Source organism: Dermacentor albipictus, chromosome 2 (genome assembly GCF_038994185.2).
Source record: "Dermacentor albipictus isolate Rhodes 1998 colony chromosome 2, USDA_Dalb.pri_finalv2, whole genome shotgun sequence".
Classification (NCBI taxonomy): domain Eukaryota; kingdom Metazoa; phylum Arthropoda; class Arachnida; order Ixodida; family Ixodidae; genus Dermacentor; species Dermacentor albipictus.
This window is the reverse complement of record NC_091822.1, coordinates 180,852,575-180,877,364: the sequence shown is the minus strand read 5'-3', so window position 1 is coordinate 180,877,364 and position 24,790 is coordinate 180,852,575. Positions and strand designations below refer to the sequence as shown.

General features: G+C 47.0%; 1 protein-coding gene across 2 annotated transcripts in view; it reads left to right on the top strand.

The window, feature by feature from the left end:
• Nucleotides 1-17,133, top strand: part of LOC135919335 (mediator of DNA damage checkpoint protein 1-like) — a 28,304-nt gene extending 11,171 nt beyond the window's left edge. For both annotated transcript variants that reach the window (XM_065453087.1, XM_065453086.1), the window contains one exon: nt 16,067-17,133. In XM_065453087.1, coding sequence (XP_065309159.1) covers nt 16,067-16,939 — 873 coding nt within the window. In that variant the 3' untranslated portion in view covers nt 16,940-17,133. The remainder of the gene's footprint in view (nt 1-16,066) is intronic.
• Nucleotides 17,134-24,790: the final 7,657 nt, after the last annotated feature.

Genomic DNA, 24,790 nt, shown 5'->3' with positions numbered 1-24,790 from the left:
CTGATTGGTTACAGGTTTAGGACCTTCATTCAACGCATAAAAAAAGAATTATCGAAAATATTACGTCAATGTACCCCTTCTCATGTATGTTTGAGTTACATTTCAACCGCCTCGCAGTAGAAAAAACGGTGATTTTTCTTGTAAAGGTAAGACTGCAATGTGCTTTATCCTGTTCATTTCTGCCTAAAACATTTCTCTTCGTGGTTGGTCAGCTTATCCTGGAGCTTTTACACGCAATGAGAGCATACGTCTAGACGGGGCGGAAGCAACCGTAGCATCCGAAACCTTAAGCCCGAGCTGTATATCGGGGTGGCGACGTCGCTACGCTCAAATTTTCGGAAATCCGTCGCGTAGAATGGCCTGGAAAACATTACATGTGGTGTGACCAAGATGTCTGAGACCGCGATTATGCAACCTACCTTTACCACACCGCCGCTCGCGTGCGCCGCTGGGGTTCCTGGTAGCGCGACCAGATGGCGCTCGCAGTCGTGCATTTCGGCATTTCCGGACTAGTTTTGAAGTGAGCGAAGCTCGCAGTAAAACTGAGCATGAAAAACGGCTCAGGAATATGGAAGAAAGTAAATGGGCTGGGCGAGTGTTCAGGTATCTGTACAGGAAAACATTGATTCACAGTGAAGGAAAAGAACTAGGAAGCTTACCAGCAAGTATGCGGCCTGTAGGGTGGGCCACACAGCAACAAAGAAGGTCAAGCGGAAAGTCAGAGAGGCTGAAATAATCTCATGGGTGGCGGCAATGGAAAAGAAATCTGCCATGAGTAACTACTTAAGAGGAAAAAAAAAGAAATCAGGAAAAAAACAATTTATGATAACTCAAATGGAAGCTCACAACTTTTCGAAGCGAGATCGGGATGCCTCATAACACGCATCTAGAATGCGAGATATAAGAAGGAAGAAGAAGCACATGGTTGCTGCGGTAAAGATAGGGAAACTATGGAGCATGTTTTATTAGAATGTGAAGATATCTGCTCAGGGGTCGATTTAGGCACCACTGGCCTCCTTGAAGCCCTTTGGTTCAGCGAGAGCAGTGGAAAAATAAACATGTCCGCAATATGCATTAGTAAGAGGCCATTGGAGGATTGGTGGAAGAAAATTAGAGAAACGACAGAAGACGGAGACGTACACAACACAGTTCGCGATAGGGGATCAGAAAATTTGGGTGTCGTAGTTCATAATGTTTTTTTTTTAACCTAAGTAGGAAGGACATTAGGCAGTACAACAGCAAGAGCTTGGAGGCGCAACGCATCCCCACATTCCAAAGAGGACGCTCATAGCATCCATCCATCCATCCATCCATCCATCCATCCATCCATCCATCCATCCATCCATCCATCCATCCATCCATCCATCCATCCATCCATCCATCCATCCACCCACCCACCCATCCATCCGTCCATCCATCCATCCATCCATCCATCCATCCATCCATCCATCCATCCATCCATCCATCCATCCATCAATCCATCCCTCCGTCCGTCCGTCCGTCCGTCCGTCCGTCCGTCCGTCCGTCCGTCCGTCCATCCATCCATCCATCCATCCATCCATCCATCCATCCATCCATCCATCCATCCATCCATCCATCCACCCATCCATCCATCCATCCATCCATCCATCCATCCATCCATTCAGCGCGGACACTGAGTTCCGTCGTGGAGCAAGCAAAAGCGAAGCTCGGAGAAAATGCCCACGTACGCAACATTGTCATAGTAGCAGGCAGCGCGCACGCACCCAGGATTATTTTATTCGGGGGGGGGGGGGGGGGGGGCATCCGAAGGTAACGTTTCTATGCAAATGAGGGGAGGGGGGTACCTTAACAAGTAGAAGTGTTAATAACGCCCACCATTCGCCATAAAGACACTTGAACCCGCAAAAGAGAAGTGAAAAAGGTGTATCTCACAGGTACACCTGTGAGATACACCTCTCCTTTACTAGGCCAACAAGGAACCACATCAAATGGACTTGCGCAGGAAAGAAGCGCAAGAAGAACACTGCCAAGAACAATTAAAGAAGCGAAAGTGTTAAATAAAGATCTCTATGGTAGCATACTACTTAAACAAAACAGCAGTTGACAACCAAGGTACGCTGCCCACGCGGGGTTCTGTTACTCCGCCAGCCAATCACAGAAGCAAACACAATCGTCGTAATGCGGTGTTTTCAAAATGGCGTCGTACTTGATACCTCCGGAGCGTCTACTATTCTTGAAGAGTCTTTTCATCGACAGAAGCAATGAGGTGCGCAAGAGACATGGGCAAAGTGTATGGAGTCCGAGCATTTCACTCTTTTAAAGTCTACCTGCCATGGTTACTTAGTGCCTATGATGTTGGGCTGCGATGCGCGAGGTCGCGGGGTCGAATCCCAATCCCGGCCATGGCGGCCGCATTTTCGATTGGGGCGAAATGCGAAAGCACTCCTGTACTTAGATTTAGGTGCACGTTAAAGTACCCCAGGTGGTCCGAATTTCCGGAGACCCCTACTACGGCATGCCTCATGGTTTCGGCATGTAAAACTCTATAATAATAAATAAATCTTCAAAAGACTTTTTGCTCATTAGCCCGTTTTACTCATGAAACTTCACTGCCTACTGAAATGCAACTTGACAATATACTGCATAGTTGCAGCGAAGCAAGTAATTTATTTCAATTCAATAAAAATTTAAGCATTCGCCATTGCACATAATAGGCGAGGGAAAACGTATAAATTTACGGGCTTATGATTTTATTTTTTGGTTATCGCCTGATTATTGTAAGCAGGAAAGCTTTGAAGTACGAATTATTTGCAGCCTCGCGGAGGAACAGTGGCTGGCGGTTATGAGAGCGTACGGGCCTTCACTGTAGACTTGAGTTGTATCCGACTATAGCAGAGCTTTTGAATTAGCTCTGGTAGAATCATAGAGGAATATCCATTTGCAGAAAAATCATAGTTGTTTTGGATCCCTCGTTTGCTGCTCTACTAAGTTAAGTGCCACAGCCGACTCATATTGTTATTTGTAAAGTTGCGAAACGATGTGTGTCCGTCACTCCTGTACAACCGTGTAGAGCGCAGGACGCTGCGGTTCTAGACGTACTGCGTCCACCGCGGAAGGTTAGAAAATACACCTACACATAAGCACAGCAAAGAAGTGGCTACTTCAGATGGCTCGACTGATAACGGTAGAAGCGTCATTCAAAACACATGGAAGTGTTCTCCACTTTCGGCGGCGTTTTCTCTACTTCCTTTTTAAATAAAAAGATGTTGATCCACAAAGATTTTCAAAAACAACGGTTAAATTTGTTAATATTCGCTTTTTCTTCCTGTCAGGCTGTTGGCTTGGCTCTCGCTCTTAGTATATCGCTTAATTTCTCAACTCCTTGTGACTCTTGTTTCCAGTTGCCAATTTTGCACGAAAAGTGTGCTGTACAATTATGGACATATACCAGACGAGGTAACGGGAGACAGTGATATTGCTTAAGGGTTTAAGAGGAAGCTTTAACACGGGGGCTCCTATCTAAACACATTTAAAAGAAGAACTCGTTTTTCTCGGCGACTGCGGCACCAAATTTGACGAGGTTTGTTGAATTTCAAAGAGAAACTTACAATCTCATGACTGTTGGTTTCCAATTCTTTATTTTGCCGCCAATTTTATATTAAAAATTTGGCATAAAATTGCAAATTTTCAGAAAACGAAACCATCCGGTGTACAACTCTCTGACTCAGCAAGGAAAAACAACATCACAATACTGTGAGTTGCATCTGATGTTACATCCAAAGAGGACATTTATATGTTACACATGAGTCTAAAAAACTCTAATATGGAATTACAACTTGTGCTGAGCCCTTGTACACAATGCAACGAATTCATGTAAGATATAAAATGACCTATCGAATTTGTCCGCTTTGAATGATCTAATGAATGCCGTTTACAGAACCACGATATCTGTTTTTCACAGCTATTAATTTATAAACTTCGTGGTTTATTTTTCCGAACTTTAGAATTCAGGCCATAAATCAGGCCATAAATCGAAATTTCGCTTCCAGAAGTCACTAGAGTTTAGCTTTCTCTATCAAACGCAATGAATTTGATTAAAATCTGGCCAGGGGCTATCTAAAAAAAAACGTTTTTGTGTTTTACATGTATTTGAATGGGCTGCGTCGGAGTTGGGCCTGAGCTTAACCTTCATCTTAAGAGTTATTCCAGGGTTTGATGATGGACTCTGTTTCGCATTATTTTATTTCCACCTTATCTCACCCATATCGCGGGTATATGATTCAGAGGATCTGCCACCGTCGCGGCGAGTCGTCACTCGAGGAAATAATGAAGCAAAAGGACAAGTTAAAGCATCTGGTGTTTTGACCGTCCGCAACTCGTTCCACGAGCATACAGACCAGGTGACCACGAACAGAATCCCTTTCCTGGTCCCGGGATCAATCTAAACGAAGAAGGTTGAACTAACGAAGCAACAGCTATGCGCATGACCGTTGAATTGGAGGTTACAACTGAACGCATATCGAGTTATTAGCTCGGGCACCGAATCTATGAGAAAACTGGCCTTCACACATCAGGAGATGCCGATGACTACCGCCATCCAAAACGAGTGAAAAAGGTAGCAAAATGTTAAAAATTAAATTGTGGGGTTTCTGATTATAAATCACTTTCTGATTATGAGGCACACCGTAGAGGAGGACTCCGGAAATTTCGACCGCCTGGGGTTCTTTAACGTGCACCTAAATCTAAGGAGAGCACGTTGTTGGGCGAGTCGGTCGTACATACTTAAAGAAGGGAATTGCGCTAAAAAAGACACGGACGAGTAAGGACATGGACGGGCGCAAACTCGCGACTGATTTTATTCAGAAGGAACACAAATATATATACCTAGATTCTTATTGCCTAATCATTGCCTAAGCGCACATGCCAAGAACGTTTTTTCTTTCTTATACAAATTTATACTGGAATCACTTACACAATCATCACCTGACTTATCAATGTAAAAAGCTTCTGCGAGTTCACGTGCTACCTGGTTACGACTGCGCCTTAAGATTTTGCCTCAACAGTCAGATTGGCAGGTTGCAGAAGGCTGGTTTTCCCGTTTCCGTCGTGGCTGCTGTGGCAGAGAAGCTTCTGCAAAGCTTGAAACCTAGAACACCTCAAGATGGTGGCGGTCAACCGAAGACCAGACCGGCGGTTCTCCCCTATATTCATAGGGTCTCCCACAACCTGAAGAATGTAGCCAATCGCTACGGTGTGCCGGTGGTATTTTCTGCCCCGCGCAAGTTGGCCTCTTTGTGCCCCCGGATTGTCTCCGGCGAGGAATGCGTGCGAGACTGCACCAAACGTCACGCCACCCAGTTTGTCAGGTGTTCGGTCGGGGTTGTGTATGAAATTCCCCTGACATGTGGAAAAGTTTACATTGGCCAGACGGGCCGTTGTATAAATGAACGACTAAGGGAACACAAGCTCTCTATGGTTAACGAAAAAGGGTCAAATTTGCCCTTACATTGCGGCGCATGCCCTTTGGCTACGCCTGATAAAGCATGCCAGCCTTTGCTGGCTAGAACCAAAATCTTAAGGCGCAGTCGTAACCAGGTAGCACGTGAACTCGCAGAAGCTTTTTACATTGATAAGTCAGGTGATGATTGTGTAAGTGATTCCAGTATAAATTTGTATAAGAAAGAAAAAACGTTCTTGGCATGTGCGCTTAGGCAATGATTAGGCAATAAGAATCTAGGTATATATATTTGTGTTCCTTCTGAATAAAATCAGTCGCGAGTTTGCGCCCGTCCATGTCCTTACTCGTCCGTGTCTTTTTTAGCGCAATTCCCTTCTTTAAGTACCTAAATCTAAGTACACGGTGTTTTCGCATTTCGCCCCTATCGAAATGTTGCCGCCGTGGCCAGGATTCGATCCCGCGACCTCGTGCTCAGCAGCCCAACACCTTAGCCACTGAGCAAACACAGCGGGTTAGCAAAATGTTGACCGCCAAACAGCTGTGCAGTCTCAACATTGATTTGGCCGCGATTTAGGAATGTGTGTCAGGAGTGATGGCGTGGGCGGGGAGGGGGTGTATGCCACTTAATTTCGGGAAGGAGGGCATGTACCTTCCCAGGCATGTACCTTCCCCCTGGCTACATGCCTGGCAGGTGGGCTACTAAACTACGACTACTAAACAGAAAAAGGTACAGGACTAGCCCAGCGCTTGCCGAAGGGTGCAGACGACTTGCGCAAGCTGTCCCGTCCGGTGCAGATCGTTGTGTGCACGGTGCCAGAGGTGCCTACAGTCACGCACGAAGAGCCGTAGTGGCTGCTAATGAGGTTATGTGGAAAATGAGCCTAGAGAAAGGGTTCGAGGTTCTCGAAGCAAACATGGAAGTGAGAAGGTGTGGTGGTTTTGAACGAGACGGATCCACCACTTCAATTACAGGCATGGACGAGAAGTTGGCTGCCGACTAGCTGGTCACACTGTTGCTTTTTAGGGGGCCCGTGGGCGCTCACAAGGCCAGTGTAGGTAGTAATCAAGAAGATCCCCTAGGGGAACCTCAGAATAGCATAGCCGTCAATAATAGAAAAAGGAAGAAAACAACAAAGAGAGCTCGCCATGCAATAGCCTACATAAACATGCAGGGCGACAGAAGAAAGTAAAAGTGGGTAGAGGTTGAGGAGCAGTTACACAGAGAACAAATAAGGGTGTATGCAGTTACAGAAACGCACCTTAGAGACTCGGAAGAGCCGCCAATGATAGAAAATTATGTTTGAGAAGGGTGCATCAGAACTAAGTCGGAAAGAAATAGAGGGGAGTCGGAATGCTCATGCATCAGGGAGCCAAATGAAAAAGAGTAAATTCCAAATGTCGAGAGCATCTTTGGTTATCAGGTACAATGAGTGGAAAGAAAACTTGGCTGGGCGTAACGTACTTGTGGACTGAAAAAAATTGCAGAGGAAGGAATCAAGAGTTAGTGAAATTCCGAAATGCTGATATTAAAGGTATCGGCAATGATGCCGAGAGTATGCTATTAGGTGACCCGAATACCCACGTAGAGAATCTACATGGCTATACCGAAAAGAACGGGAAATAAATTCTAGATCTTTGTGAGCAAAATAATCTATTAATCCTGAATACAGGGCCTAAGTCTGACGGGCACACCACGTGGTTAGTGGGAAACCGGTAAACGACAATTGATTACTGACTGATAACAGAAGGAATTCATGATAAGTTGAGAGAAATGGTCATCGATGAGGAAGGGTATAGCAGCATAGGGAGTGACCAAAAGCGCATCATTTCGAAAATGGGATACGCAGTTGGAAAAGAGAGCAAGGAGCGCAATATGGCCTGTCCAAACTTGAACGCTAAACAAATAACAAATATAGTCGCAAGAATGGAAGATGAACTTGGCAAATGGCCAAGCAAAGGCATGAATATAAGCTTCGAAGTGTAATAGCGACCGAAATACGGAAAGAAAAGCAATATCCTCGTTGGAAAAGAAGAAAAAAAAAACCAAAACAAGGTGGAACAGGGAGAAGTGATCACCGAACGACCAAAAACACGCCGAGAGCACAAGCAGGCAAAAAAAGTGCAGTTGCCGCAGGATTAAATAGCCAGAAAATGTGAAATATAGCGGGAAAAAATTCTGTGGTTCAAGTACTCGTTCAAGAAAAGATGAAAGGTGAAAGTGAACGTTGGTTGTCTGAAATACGTGAGAAAATGATGGCCGCACCTCGAATATTTCGGAACCACATAAACTTATTATTAGGCAGGAAATCTAGAACGATACAACATATCCTACACAAACATAGGAACAAACCGGAAAGGGACGCGGCATTGAATTACATGTGAAAAATAACAGGCCAATTTTTGCAATGCAAGCACGACGTTCTATTTGAGGGGACAAAGAGCTTGAAAGTGAACCAGATGGAAAAAGAGCTGATGCTGACAAATCTCAACTGGAAGAAAGTCGAAGAGTAAATTCCTAAGCGCACAGACACAGGGTTAGACGAGGTTCGCGTTAGGCTGACTATTGAACTAGGAACAAAGTGTAGGAAGCTTTGTTGAAAACAATAGATGAAACCTTAACATATAGCGGTATACCAGAGAGTTGGCGACAAAGTGCAAGGAGGAGTGGATAGAATTAAGTGATATAGGCCGTTGACCATTTTGCATCCGTAATATAGTGGTTAGCAATGCAGGCATTCGAATTAAAGCTGCAAGCATGGAAAGAGAATAATGGCATATTCGGAGAACTTCACAATAGCTAGACGGCAGCTCTTGTCCTTACGTAATGTATTGAAATATCCAGAGTAGAAAGGAAACCGTTATATGTGGCTTCTTAGATCTTACAGGAGCCTACGAAAACGTAGACCGCGACATTTTGTGAGATATTCTGGAATGGGAAGGCTTAGGCGACGATTGCTTACAGTTTTTGAGGGAGATTTACCTAGCAAATACCGTTTGCGTTGAATAGGAAGGGATGTGGAGCGAGACGAAAGTTGATATCGACGACGGACTGTGGCAAGGGTGCCCTTTATTCATTTACGATGTACATTGTGAGGATAGAAATGGCGCTAGAGGAAAGTAATATCGGATTTAATCTCTCATACAAACAGGTTGGCACAGTAGTAGAGCAGCAGCTTCTAGGTTTGTTTTATGTGGACGACATTGTTTTGCTAGCTAACAAGCAAGGTGATATGCAACGTCTAGCTAATATCTGTGGATGGAAAGAGGAGAATCTAGGTATGAAATTTAGCGTTAAAAATCAGGTGTCTTGGTATTCACAGTGGAAAATCAGGTGTCATGCTATTCACAGTGAACAGACAGTGTTAGCACAGGGCCAGGAAAGACCTCAGGCAAAAGAATACATATACCTTGGTGTATGGATAAACGAAGGCAACAGATATGAAAACACAGGAAAAAGAATAACAGCAAAGAGGAAGAGAAATGCGGCCATAATGACACGCAGAGCTCTATGGGGATACATGAGGTACGAGCTGCTCCGGGGTATATGAAAAGGTGTAATGGTTCCAGTGCTTACATTTGGAAATGCGGTTGTTTGCTTGTAGTCAGGGGTAGAATCAGAACTCGATGACAACCAAAGGTCTGTGGGTCCTCGCATTGGGCGCTCAGGGGAAGACTACAAATGAGGCTGTGCAGGGTGATATCGGCTGGAAAAGGTTTCAAGTGAGGAAAGCTCACAGTAAAATTATTCATGAAGAACGGCTGAGGAATATGGAAGAAAGTAAATGGGATGGGAGAGTGTTGAGGCGTTTGTGCAGGAAAAACATTAATTCACAGTGAAGGAAAAGAACTAGTAAGAGTACCAGTAAGTATGCGGCCTGTAGGGTGAGCAACACAGCAACAAAGTGCGTCAAGTGTAAAGTCAGAGAGGTTGAGATGATCTCATGGGTGGCAGAAATGGAAACGAAACATGCAATGACTAACAACATGCGAAGAAAAAACGAAATCTGGAAAGAAACAATTGATGGTAACTCAAAGGGAAGCTCATTACTATTCGAAGCGAGATCACGATCCCTTAGAGCACGCACTTATATATAAAGCCAGATACAAGAAGGAAGAAGAAACATGTGCTTGCTGCGATAAAGCCACGCAAATGATGCAGCATGTTTTATTAGAATTTGAAGGTATCTGCCCACCGGTTGCTTTAGGCACCTCTGGCCTCCTTGAAGCCCTTGGGTTCAGCGAGAACAGGGGGAAGGTCAACATGTCCGCAATAGAGATTAGTAATGTGCGATTGGAAGATTTCTGGAAGTAGGGAAACGACAAACAACGGAGGCGTAGAAACAAAATCGTAGTTCCGCTCGAAAGGCGAAGCACCGATTGCGATAGCAAATAACTAGAGAGCTCTACAAGTAAGGATAGTGGGTCTATCGGCCGCAAGAACTTGTAAGCATTTGCTTAATAAATTCGGAGTTATAGAATGTGTAAGCGTGACTCAATGAGGACATAGAAAGAAGCAGACACACAGAGACAGTGTGTGTCTGCTTCTTTTTACGTCCTTGTTCACTCGCGTTTACATATTCTATCAGGGATGCAAACCAAGTAGCCCGCCAACGTGTTTAAACTAAATCAACCAACATGGTGTCAGGCGCGCACAGGTATAATGAACACATCTCGCTCGATGAGTGCGGATACTCGCTGTCAAAATTCTGTAGCGAGGAACCGCGGCAGCAGCAATCGAATGGACATTCATGCATCTCTCGTTTCAAAGCCAACAAAAAGCACAGCGCATACGAAGCTACAGGCACTAAGCGCACTCTACAAAAACATCGCAGATCGCGTTGAAGACGGTCTGCGCAGGCGCGCACGTTGGCGCCGTCGCAGACCGCTTTCAAAACATACGAGCGTCGGCAACGCGTCCCTGCGACGTCCGCCAAAGGCGTCTACTATACGGTGTCCGCGATTCGCATGGCCAACACCATAGTAGACACCGCGGTTGTCTCCACTCTGTACGGAGCGGCGGGCGAGGACATCGAAGCACCCTATACCCACGCACAACTTTCTGTGGCAGTGAAGGGAAAGCCAAAACGCGGGGCTGCTGCACATGCGTTACGGCGCCAAGTAGTCCTCCAGCGTTTGACAGTGCCCTTGGTTGCTCGGAACAGATGCTGAATCGACGCAACTTCCCGTGCGACGGTTTCGCGTTTGCACAGACGCGCAAGGGAAAAGCCTCAAAATAAGTACTTTTATATTCACTGCTGTATTCTGTCTCATTTAATTGCTGCGAATAAGGTGTTTGTTTTCTCTTCCCCAGGGTAAACCGACGTCGATGAAAACACGGGACTCCTTGAGAAGCACTCTCACTTGTGCGCGCTTTGCCAACCAACCTTTCCCTTCATTGCAACAGAAAGTTGTCCGCGAAACTAGCAGCCGCCGGAGAAGAACGCGCTAGAACGCCCCACTTCCCTCGCCTGACCTCGGTGCCTCGCTCGCCACAGGAGAGTACACACAACCGGGTGGCTTTCCTCGCTCGCGCACGCGACATCGAACCACGTTCGCCGGCTCACCCCTCACATGCTTTCACTCGCGCATACAGCATACGGCGCGCGGCAACGATTTTATCGCCCTTGGTCTCTATACGGAACCTCACGGCGATGCCGACGGCAGAAATGCGCCTGGAGTGTCTTTATAATTGCTATGGGCGTCTTGCGCTGGAGTTTGAGGTATAGTAGTGGCGCCTGGTGGCGGCGCGGGAAACGACATCTGGGTCGTACCAGCTTGGGTCGTATTGAGCCCTGGCTGTGGCGAAGCACGTTTCTAGGCCGAGTTTTGCGTCGATTCGCACTTTTTTCTGCCCTGTTGCGAGTGCGAAAAGGCTCGTCACTTCTTGCAGACCATGCCGACCACGCTGCGAGCTCGCCGCAGCCTATAGATTAACGAAAACGGGCTCTCCGTGTGCCGTGGGACGCAATGCTGGGAGCAGACGAAATCGGTGGCACCGATCCGGAGAGACCTAGCCCAGCCTCGAGAAGGCGTCACCGTCATTACGTCTGCGTCGTGGGCTGCCATGAACAAGAAGGCCTGAATCCCAACATCATATTCTGCCGTTTTCCTTCAAGGCCTCACGAAGTGGAGCGTCGGGCGCGCTGCATAGCTGCAGTTCGTCGCGCTGAGTAAGCGAAACTTCGCGCCATGCTGACTGCTTCGCCTGTCTTGAAGCTTGCTTGATTATCTGCGTTCTAATGTTCGGTCTTTTGCACCTACAGTCCCGACAGCAGACCGACATAGCAGCAGGCATGGCTGGTAATTCACGATTCGAGACCCGGCCACAGCGACAATTAACAATTCGACCGATGCGAAGTGGTGAAGTGACCAGGTGTGTGCAAATGAGCACAAATGGTCGGGCTCATTCGATGACAATTCACTACTCCACTACGAGCAGCACAGGTTAAGAGAGTCAAATGCGCTCATCCTTGATCTCAAGCCAGCACGTTGAGGCAACGCAGCAAGGCAGTATTGATTGCAGCACATCGATGTTCGAGCGCTGTCATTAAAACCTACATCAAGCGAGCGGCGTACGAGCTCGCACTGCAGCGCGATTCGCACGTACGTGCGAGCTCATATGCATTGCATCAGTTATTACCAGTTACTAAAAAGGAGAGATGGCCGCTACTACAACGCAGGCATAACTACTTGTTTAGCGGCATGCAGTCAACAAAGATTGCAGGAGGCCCGCCGTTTCGCGGCATGTCGAAAGACCGCTGCCGTCGCGGCGCGTACGATCGTGCGCTCGAGCAGTTCGTACATCGCGGCGCGTACCGTCGTGTGCTCGAGCAGTTCCGTACACATGATGTCTGCCTATCGCCGCTGTGGATTCATTTATAGCAAGCATTTCCTCGCGTTTGTGCGCCTGAATCTAGCAGCTAGCGTGCAAACCTTACCTGAAGTTCCACTTCGTACGCGACTCGCTTCACTTGCGATTGACACGGTGCTAAAACTTCGCCGCCCAATTCTTGAACGGCGTACACGTATTCGGCACTGCATAATTTCTTGCCTTTACGCAGCGTGCCACCCCTGAAAAAATCTTCGGCGCCCGATATTCGCTGCAGGCCGTGAAACAACACAACCGAAAGTGGCGGGTCCATAGTGTAAACGTGCTTTCCGAAGCAGACGACCGAGCTTGGTACGACCCATTTTAGCGCGGAGGGCGCTTTTTAGCACCTTTTTCGCAGCGCCCCCTGGGCAATGCAAGAGCCCCATCGGAATAATGTTGCCGATGGGAGTTCAGAAAGCTTGGGGATGAGAATTCTTCGTGGCATTCTTTTTCGTTTTCTTTCTTTTTTGACATAGGTAGAACTTTAGGCAATATAATAACAATACCTTGGTGGCGCAACCCACCGCCCTGTTTCAAAGGGGACGCTCATAGCATTCATCCATCCATCCATCCATCCCTCCATCCATCCATCCATCCATCCATCCATCCATCCATCCATCCATCCATCCATCCATCCATCCATCCATCCATCCATCTAGCCATCCATCCATCCATCCATCCCTCTTAGCATAGAGTTTCTCACTACATTACCTAGAGGGAAATCCGGCGCTGCTGCGCTGTGGTATGCATGGGAATGCCGGTATATTGTGGATTCGGATTGGCATCGTTCTCGTAGAGACAGGGGCGCTATTCTGGACATTCCGCCATTTTCTTCGGTGCGTGACGTAGGCGCGACGCAAACAAAATGGCGCTGGTGGCCCAGTTTTGCTTACGTAATGTGACGCCAACCTGACGTTTCGCCTAAGAAACTGAAATGAAGGCACTGAATGTAGCGTTATCGGTAAAGCAAAACAGTTTTCCTCCGCAGTAAAAATAAAGCAGCTATCTCAAAGCGTATGATTGTTCCGTCGAAAACGCTTCGCGCTTCCGTCGTCTGCTGCGTACAAGCCGTCTTCTGCTTCAATAGCTAGGATGCGTGTCCCGGGAAAATGCAATGAGTCATCGCATGTTGGCGCCAACGCGCTTGTTTTCTTGCTTGAGACAACATACGCGACCTACCAGTGGTGATGCGCGCACGTTCTAGGCCACGTTATCGCTATTTCGTGAAACGCAAGTGACTCAGCCCGACTCGGCTAGCTGAGAAACGGCCGAATATCACCGATAGCGTTGCGGGCGCCAGAGATAACCACTAGCGCGACGCAAGCGCCGGCGCTGCCATCTCTTGTTCATTTCGCTGGTTACTCGCACCGCGGGAGGAAACTTCAAGGCGCCGCCTTGCGTACATTTCTTTTTATAAATTAGAAAGAGGCCGTTGTCATAACGTCTGATTGTGCAAAAAGGCATTAATCTCGATTACAATACAAATGCAGCAGTGAAAAGTGGACAACATTGCTGAAAGTTTGCTATATTCAACCAATATTATTTCCTATAAACGCGTTCTTTTAAAAAACGATGGCCCCAGACACAAATGCCAACACCACCAGAGAGCGATGCAAATACTATGAGCACGCGTTATGAACAAAAGATTTTCGTGGCGCCAAACGACGGGGAAAATGTGGCGATACGCATTCCTCTCGGCTGCCATTGCATATGGCTGCTCATTAGCATAATTCGCGCGGCTCGTCGCAGCAAAAATTATGGCGGAAAATCTCAGCAATGGCGGCCCAGTGCAACGTCACGCATCGTCAAAATGACGATTACGAAACAGCCCTTCCTGTGACGCTCCTCACGAGATATTCCTTCAGCCAATCAGCAAGCTGGCATGGCGCATATCTTGAATCGCCACCACATATTCGCGCAATTGCAGATGCATTGCACTGGCTTCTGCACGGTACCGCTCACATTCTTTTTGAAGCACTAACATCACAATATATCTGCCAAGGACCAAAAAAATGTATTAGTCCATACAATTTGCAGCTCCACGTCACGTTTCGTCATCTTGATGAAAACGCAAAATGACATTTCGCAAAACTTCCGTTTCCCGGCAAAAATTTCAAGGCACGTGAGCTCGCCACGGCCAATAAGAGAGTAAACATGACGGATAATGGCGGCTGTGCAGCCGCCATGTGTGTCCAGAATAGAGCCCCAGGACACCTTGAAGATGCGCTTGGCAAGTACCGTTCCGTCTGTCACAATGATTCATTTTCTACTAAAACAGCACGTAAAAAGCTGTTTTGGCTTTATTACCCGAAAACATGTTTTGTTTAACTATGAGAACTTGTTATTGCGTGTACGACTACATGTTACGTAAAAAGTATCAGCGGGCCGCTAAAGCTGGAGGACAGACGACAAGGTTCGCGCTCGCTTTGAAACAGTTTGTCGTCTGTTCTTGTTTTTCTTCGCTTGGTAATGCATCGTGGGTGAGTAAAGGTGTAATATGCGTGAATGGAAACATTTTATGAAGATTTTACTTTGAGAACGCGTTTTTTGCATAGATATATCCACGTTTTAGACGAAGCCTCTTACAACACCAGCCAACACGAGCCTCACAGACACATATACCGTCATTCCCATGACGGCACGGTGCCCACTTAAAAAACTCCCATAGACGGTGGCGCCAGATTACCCTCTAGGTGTTATAGTGAGGAACTCTATGCCTCTTAGGCTCCATCATACGCAGCAGTGGTGGCACCAAATAAAAAGAGCTTTAGCATCAGTGGGAGCCGCGCGCAGCGTGGGCTGTAGGGTTCCTCGGAGCACCAGCAGATGGCGCCCACCTGCGCGCATGCGCGGCAGCGGCAGCGTCGGCCAGAAACCTCGCCTCGAACCAGAAATCTCGCCTTCGCGCATAGCGTTCGCCGCAAACGTTTCCAGGTAATGATTACAGTTGCATACGCTGCACTTGACGGGAAGCGGAAACTGTAGCGTACGAAGCAAGTAGTGAAGTAGAGGCTGTTGAAATGTCTTAGGCTAATAATTAAGTAAAGTGCCTGAGAGTGTAACCATGTGAATAATTTCATGCTACTTGACAATGTGTGATCGTTCTAGTTGTCGTTTACAGCTTCGCTGTCCAACCACTTTCATAGCGAAGGGTGGAGACAAATTTCTTTATTCATACGGATGGTTACAGCAATGCCCCTGCTGCCATCCTGCTGACATTGCAGCAACGCGCACGCGCGTCTTGCGAGCGGAGGGTTAGAGGGTAAGGATAGTAGGTTAATCCCACGAAGTGTTTGGCTGCAAAAGAGACGAAGCCAAGCGGACGCGCAGCGTCACGCTCCGCTCAGTTGACTTTGCAGCGGAGTCACGAAGGGCAGCGTTCGTGCTGAGCAACCGTGTGGATGCCTCACCGTGGTGCGACAGAGTGGTCTGAGCGGAAAGCATTGTGTACACGCTATGTATACGGAGGAAAGTGTCGAGTAGGCACTGGTCTTTCGGTTTTCAAGATCATTGAAACGGCTGAGGTTGGCTCGAATGTATGCTAGCATCAGCGAGGTCGCCAGAACTTGAATCGGGGAGTGTGACTATTTGGGCACGGAAAGCACTTAAATATTCAGTCGCAGCAGGCACCTTGGTTCACACAAGCGGACGCTTGGTCTACGACGCTTGGTTCAACAAGCGTCGTAGACATCTCGTGTATATACGTGTACTGCAATGAAGCCGCTTGCAACGTTGTCTGTTTCGCTCCATTCCAGGTCTGTATCCTGTACGCTTTGTACCAGGTCTACCAGAACTACGATCGCCTCGCGGCCTACGAAGAACAGAACCGCGCTCCGCAGCCCGGAATATTCTCCAATGCGCCTCCGGTCCCGTACCGGTTCCAACCCGGAAGCCAATCCGGGGTTCCGGTCATGCCTACCGGGCCAGCGTTGCTCGCGGCTCCCGCGTCGGGTTACCCAAAAATGACTCCGGTCCCGGCGGGCTTTCCCAGTACCAGGCCTGCTTGGTCAGGGATGCCGCGATCATCAGGACAGCCGCACCGTGTAGCTGTTCAGCAACCTCACCTGCCAGAACAGCAGCAACCAGCTCCTTCCACGCAGCCCCAGTTTTTTGCTTCCAGTGGAATAGTGCACGTGCCTTGCTGCTCCGCAACCCAGCCCCAACTGACGGTGGACCAACCAGCGATGGGCCAGGGCGCGATTGCCGAAGCGACAGCGACGGAAGCCGAGGACACCGAATGTCCTCCGGATAAAACGGGAACGCCGGAAACGCCGTCATCTGGTCCATGCACTCCTAACCAAGCGAATTCAAAACAAGATGCGCAAGTCGAGACAAAGCCGGCCACAGCGGCGCCTTCTGATGATAAGGTACCCCATGTTGCGGGCTCGCGGCCGTCGCCGTCTGCCCAAGCAGCGCGGACTCTATCAACGATCAACGGAAATACGCGGACTCAAAACATTGCAAAGGCTGCATCCACCGGTTCCTTGCATGTCTCGGGTGCCGCGTCTCAAGAGACGGTGCCGGGTGATAAACCTCGCCGAAATTCTTCACGGCGAAGCATGGCGACCCGATCAGTGCCGAAATTCTTAATAGCGAAGCACGGCGGCCGGATCTGCGCCGAAATCTGACCAGTGGCGGCCAGATTTTGCAGATGCCTAGCGACCATCGGGCCGAGCTGCCGTACGTAAACGCCGGCTGAATGCCACGAAGTGACATCTGCGACGGCGGGAAAACTGAAATACCGCAAGGTGCGGTGCCCTTGGCACCCGTCGGCGAGTTACTACTTTTTATTTGGCACACAGTAAATTATCTGTATATCTGACTAATCTTGCGTACTTCATAAAATTAATAATTTTCAGGATTCCTGAGCCCGTGCACAATACGTGCATTAGAATTGTTTGTAATAGTTAAGGGCAGCTTATGTGGCCATTCACAAAGAGCACTTTGCGAACGAAAATATTTGAATTCGGCCCCCGATTACATCTAGTGCGCTACATCTAGGGTTTCACAAGTGTGGCGTTGACACTTCGTCGCTTAATCGCGTTTAAAAGACGATTTCGCCGGAATGCCTCGCATGATGCAGCGGAGAGGTGTATATTCGCGTGATGGCAGTAAAAATGCACCATGGTCTCGCCCACTTTTTCAACAAACCGTCATTATATGCGTAGAAGCGCGAAAGTAACTGGAACGCCCATGTATTTCGTTGCGCACTCTGGGAATGAATCTCTGTACTTTGGTGGCATTATAAATAGTTGTGCCAAGGGGATGCATAAGCCTTGCGAACTCATCACGTACTTTTCGTAAATTGCAATATGAGGCGTAACGTAATTACCAGAAAATTATTTAGCAGTTTTTTATTCTCCAGCCTATTACAGATTTCGATTTCTCGTGCAAGTAATGTCCACCTCCTTGAATAATGCAGCACAACGACAAGAATTATGCCATATGCCACAGGCGGTTTGAAAAAAAAAAGTTCTATGTAGTCTAAAGGAAAAATAACACCTGGTATAGTAAAAATGAACAAAAGAAGCTTCAAATAAACGCATGAGTACAAGTGTGATGCAGTTACCGCAGCAATGAGCTTGTCATTTATTGTCTGTTATTCAATGGGTCAAGTCCTCCGGAACATTAGGCTTTACGTTGGCCGCCCTAAGCATTGTGTGCCGTACATTCTGAGTACCCGGTCACCGCTACAGAACGTCATGAATGTCCGCCGTAAGCACGGGAGGCGGGCACTTAGTAGCAGAGTTGCGGAGTGGGAACTGCGGTGTTGGAATGATTCCGGAATGATTCCACATTTTGAGTCCCTTGCAATGAAATGATGGTACTTGTCAGACAGATGGAATGAATAATAAATTAGAGCTTGAGATTCCCGAATGGAGATGGAATGGAATGGGTTCATATTCTAAGAGCGCTAAAAGTTGATAATAAGCGAGTCCGAAAATCAAGTAAATTTGCTGATTAGACTGAACTAATTTATGCTTTTCGAATATATTACATTTCTAAATTGGGACTCAATACAGCTCTCTCAATTTATAACTGTTGGTGACACACTCTGTCGTGGCATTTATTAACAACGCGGTATTCTGCGCACTTACGCAAACTTCGGAAGACCCAGAACTTTTCTTCGTTACAATGTTGAAGTGCATACAGCTCCTGCATGCCGTTCTAGAAACCCAGTTCCAGAACTTCGGAATTTTAATTTCACGATCTGGTCGCAAGAAGAAGAAAGCTTTCGGGATGCGTGTCTGCGGAAATCTCCTGAGGAGGCGAGGCTAAGCGCAGCCAAGCTCTAATGCCATCGTCTGCTCACTTAATCTTGCAGAAACGACGTTACTATTTGAATGCAACCGAATTGTCTGTTACGGAATACGGTGTAGCCCGCTTTCTACTGTACCCTGCTTACAAGCAACCATGGATTTACAAACACAGCATGAGGATTTTTTGTATCTGGCCTCGCACTTCCAACTGCTCCTCGGTAAAACAGTCTGTTGGCAGACAGAATGATGATGATGATGATGATGAAAAACTTTATTTATCCCTCTTTAAAGGGAAGGGGGCAATGGAATAGAGGATGGGGGGAGGAACTACTTGAAGTAGGCCTCCTTTATCCTCTCAGCCCACTCCAGGATGGCCTCCTGAAGATCGGGCCTGGAGCTGCGCAAGGCAGCCTCCCACTGCTCCTCACTAGATATTAATTGTTTGAGGAAAGGGGGAAGGGGGTGCTTAGGACAGAAAGAAATTCCTGTTTCAGCTGCATACTGGAATCTTAATTTATATCCTTCTTCCCGTTTGCGCCATACGAACAATATGTCACCGTGTATTAATCATCCTTATGCAATTTTAACGTACGCTTACAAGAGTTGATGTATTCAAGTTTTCTCCTTTCTTTTGCCACGTACGATTTCCTGTGGAACAAGCTCAATTTTGACGTGTTGAAATTGATGTGTTGAAAATGAATTTTGAAATTTATTCAGCTGGAACGTTTCAGCAACGTTTGGAACTGTTTCGCACATAGTATAATATTTGTCCACCTCTGTACCAGACGACACAGCCTTACAGTATTGCAAATAATAAAAAGTAACTAATGGAGAGCTTCATATGGAGAGCTGACCATGAAGCTCAGCAGAAATAAAGAACGAGGCAAGAAGTTCTGAGTGAAATGTGTTTCCGGCGCAAGAAAATATAAACGGAAAGAAGGGACAGAAATAGTGCCAATAAAAGCGCATTGTTTGTTTCTTCTTTTTTTGTTATAAAAACACACAGAAAAACATTCTAGTGAAGAAGTTCTGCACGAGGTGACCTCGCCGAAGAACAGTACGCGGCAAGCCTTGCGAAGTTGATCTATATACAGACCAGCGGCTATATTGACGAATGCATCCCGTCTCCAAATACTGTTCAACAGAGATTGTCAAACGCCAATTGAATTGACGTAGTTAATATAATCTGTTATGAGGAGCTCACGCTGTCTTCACCCGCAAAGTTGGCAACTCAACATCGACATGAAAGGGCTGCGTATAAGTGCGGGAGAGATTAGAGAAATATGAAGACGACATGCTAGCGCAAGATCATTAATATTTCTAAATAAACTGCAGATATCTTGTAGGAGGTAACAAGAAGGTCAAGTCTTTAATGCGTCAGTATAAGTACACGTAAGTGAGAATTTATCTGGCAAGAGTCAACAGTAAGAGAATGCGTACAAAAGAAGGCGACCTACTTCAAGGGATAAGATCACGTACGGGTGATCCGGTAGCACAAAAGCTACAGCTAATTGTTCGGCTAAATGACTCATGAGGTGACTGCCAGGTGGACGGGACTGCGCTCAACTTGGAAATTGGTTTTCTCGAAATGTCCCTACAATATGCTCCCCTAATAAAATATTGTGGGGGTCTACCTACTTGCACCCGATTCTTGGCCTATCCACCTTTATGGGTGCGAGCCACAATGTAGGTTCGTCATCATCATGTTGATCAAATCAGCAAGCTCTCGGTGCCGCTGTGTTTCTCCTCCCGCGATGCAGGACCTAAGGCTTCTCTACTTTATTCTCTACTTCTGCACCGTAAGTGCCAAGGCCATTTATGACGATTGTGGCTTATTCCCAACAGCGATCCTCAGTGATGTCTCTTACGACATTTGCCGTGCGAAGTGAGCATCTCTTAAGATTTACGTGCTGCTGACCTCGAGGTCGCGCATTCGATCCACGTCGCGGCGACAGCGATTCAATGGGGTGAAATTAACACAAGAACGTTCTTGTACTCGCATGGGTGCACAGTAAAGAACCGCAGTAGGCAAAAATTAATCCGCATTCTCTAACCGCTCATGGCTGATGTTATCATCATCCATAGCTACTGGTCGAATGGTAGTAGCAATCGTTTATATTTTTAAAAGCCGGCAGATCCCATGCCCTGAGGGAATCCATGTCATGCGAAGGAGTGTTCAGGGAGCCTACCAAGTTAACGAAATGACCATGAAGACGCGAAGACGTAGGCGGCTGTTTCGTGACCTAAATGACAAACATGTCATGATATTGATGTCATGACCGGTCATTTGTGTTCCTCATAGACTCTTGTCATACTATGCTAATTTGGAAACCTACCAAGTTATCGAGACGACCATCAGAGCAGCAAGACGCAGGCGTCACTTTCATGACCTACGTGACACACATGTCATGACACTCATGTGATGACCTATCATTTACATTCTTCATACACTCTTGTCGACTATGCCAATTTTGACACATACCAAGACGTGGGTGGCTGTTTCATGACCTACATGACCTGCATTTCATGACATTCATGTGATGACCGATCATTTATGTTCGTCATACATTCTTGTCATACTGTGCCAAATGCGGTACATATCAAGTTTAGGAAGCGACCATGAAAGCGCCAAGACGTAGGCGGCTGTTTCATGACCTAAATGACACACATTTCACACATTTCATAGCACAAGATGTAATTTTGTGTTGGCTTTACAAGAAGGTACCGTGTTTTATCGACTGTTGGACCTTTTCGCGGCGATGCCATCGGCGCCACCATCATTGATCACGGGGTGACGCATCCATATTTTGCCTCAACTGCCTCGATTGCATCCGTGTTTACAATGGATGTGCATGATGCCGGTACGGCACAGCAGACATCTGTTGCTGTGGACATCCTAGACGGCGACAGAGTGGACGACACGAAGCTTTTGCGGGCAGAGCTTCGGATGACATGCTAACGCTTTGGGAGCTCCTTACGCCACGTCCAAACGGGGCAAATAGAGTATAAAGTGCTTGTACCAAACCCGGGGCTAGAAATATGTTCCAAGCTGTCTGATCTTTGCCCTTATGAATTAAATCAGGATCAGTGTCTTTTTCTCTTCGTTCTTCATTTGCCAATAATACTGAGGCAATGATTTCTCATGTTCGGGACTCAGTTGCATTTCTCCTTGCGCTCACTGTCTGATTGTTTATTTTCTGCAAATCACCGGCGGATGTGCTCAGTTGCGGTAGATAAGTTCTTGCCGCACACAAGGCGTGGGAAGTACACGTTCAGTATTTCGTAATAGCTTGTAGTGAAGACGTATTATCGCTAATTACTTGTTTAGATTGTGGAATATTCGCGTGCATTATATGTAGTCTACGTCACCCCTGCTTCGGCGCATTGATTCAAATGTGCGCTATTCACTTATTCTTGATACTTTGGCAAAAAATTAGGCTTAGCTTTGCCTAGGAGTTTGGGTGCATGTGTGTAGATAACGTGCGAGAAACTTACTACACGAAGAAGCAGCGCAAGTTCCTTTGTCACCATGCAACGAGAGACATGCTAACAATTGCTGACGTTCCGAGGATGAAGTCTTTTCATTGGAGGTTAGCGACGACACCCTGGTAAATGAGTGAATTTTTTTATCCGTGCTTCGTGAAGTGCCTACAACAAAGACAGTACTTGTGTAGGAATGGTCCAAGAATTTGGCCACACAGACTAATTCCATTCGTGAATATGCCAGACACTATCTTTTGCGGGCAACCTTTGCACACGTCTTCCCTACACCCTCCCCCGTGTTGTAGCGTGAACCAGACACATTGCGTTATTGAAAACCCAGTTACGTTTCCGACAGCTGATCGCACAGTATCTGGGCAGATGCGGTAATGACTTCGTATTCGTGCGCTTCCGCTGAGGCAACGTCTGGAGCGACACCGAAAGCGCCATCTCGTTTCTCTTGAGCAAGCTGTTCGGGCAAAAGGTTCTACATTACGTGGTCTACAAAAGCTTAAAAGATGAAATTTCGCACGATGTGCACCCTCTATGGGTCCTGGCTATGCAAGATCTTCTTTAAATATGTATATTGGAGGCGCTGTCGAAGAAATCGAGGCCAGTACGCGTCTGTCAAATTTTCCCTCGCTAAGTCACATAAAAGCAGAACGCCTCCGAGAATTCAAGGTTGATGTGTCGTGGTTAGCCCCAGGTTCTTCATGAAAATAAATCGCCTGATTGCGTCGAAAACTTTTGTACTCGACCGGGAAAACACATGACGTGTTGAATGCGTGGCGTCGTAGACGATGCCGCGAACGTCGCTGCCTCGAATCTTACAAACCTCGTCCCTGGTGGCTCTCGGGACGTTGATATACGCCAGATGGCGCGGTAGCAGCCACCGGCGTTCGAGATCCAGCTTGTTCATGATGTCTAGCTTCCGGTTGGCGTTCAATCTGCGCTTCTGTCACGTGTTCACGGCTGTTCTCTGTGCCACGTATCGACGTTCCCGCGTCGGCCCGCCAAAAAAGTCGATGTACTACGTTGATTTTCTTACTCTCCTCCGTGTAATGACAAAATATTCCACTCAGTCGTGCAAGCTGTTCTGCAGGAGTGTGCACTCGTCTGTTGAAGTTATGAGCTCGCAGAAGGGTTCACACACCATGTCTTCATGCATAGGAAAAGAAAAGGAACCGTAGGCTTATGTCACTTTGCACGATCACAGCTCAAACTATAGCGAAGCTGACCGTGAGACCGCGCGCACGCCACATCCGCAACCACGGTAAACATTGCGCCGCTTCGGCTCTCGTCATTCATAGTGGACAGCCAAAACTAGCAGAATTTTGTTATTTCCCAACACAGCCTGTATTACGAAGCACAATGTTCACTTTGCCCGCACCATACATCGCCCGTGACATGTCCAAAAACACACGTATATCCCATTGCTTTAGCTCCAGCGGCTCTCTTGCACGACTTTGTCATCATTTTGAACTGTCACAATTATTTCGAATATTTGGTGGAAATTTTCAGGAAAGCGCTTTACAGCGTGTCATATCCCGGTCCCAGCTTCGCTGCAAAAGTTCTTTTTCTGACCGGCAAAAATACTGTCACTAATTCGTGAGCAGCGCGAAGCTACAGTGCAAACCACGTTCGACATTGCTTAGCAGTTGAAGGATTACTCCTTTTTCAGGAATTTATAAAGTGAAGGTTTCCTTGTGATCACTCCCTGGAATTTCCTCACCATGGCTTCTGGGCGCTGCTGCTGTCTTGCTCAAAAAGTCAAACCAGAAAAAAAGTTAAATTACGTGCCCGATGCTAAGAATGAACTTCGTCCCTCCAGCACAGCAACCCGATCTTCTAAGCGTTAAGCTACAATGGTACTTATACATACTTCCATAGGACCAACGTCAACTAGCTTTGTATGTGAGTGTCTTGTATTTCCCATTGCGTAGTATGCGCATGCGAGCCCGGCAGTTTCCTTTGCGCCAAGGATCCAAGAATAAGATACGCAAATTAATAGCGTTTAATCAAACGCTTCACGAAGGCTTCGCTTCACAAAGATTGCGAGATTTTCCAGAAGCCAGCACTCGTTTCCCTGGCAGCTTCATAGTATTCTCGGGTGGATGACGAGTTCCGGTAACGATGACGACGATGACGACAATTATCATAATGATGACAATGATGGTAGGTTTGGTGGTGGTGATGATGATGATCGCTAATAATATCTCCTTTAGGTCAGAGTGGCGACGAATACAGTCACCCGTCATGTGTGATTGGGGGTTATGTCGCAATCTAGCATTCTGCCTACCTCTGCATTATCTCGTAAAGTTATCTGTACCAGGGACGATTCATTTCATGTAATAAAGTGGCGAGCAGAGGACGGAGCGCGGATTGTCAAATCTTTAGGGGCTTTCGCCCTTCCTTTTGGGCAATTTAATTATGCGACCTCCACATTTCAGCAAGGTACTACTGAGATAGACAATAGTAGATTCAAGACTTTTTGTGAAGAGAGGGAAGATCAAGGCGAGTACAGATGGGAGAGGTAGGCAATATGCTAGAATGCACTATTTGAAGTAAAACCTAATTGCCTCAAGCGGGCTCTGTAATCTCTCTGTCGCCGTCCCGTTTCCATGGAGATACCAACAGAAATCATCGTCATGGTTGCTAGGTGCAGTCAAAGGTTTGACCGAGCCGGCGCCCGTTTCTTACCGGAACACCTAATTCTGCTAATTTTTTTATGGTCTCAAC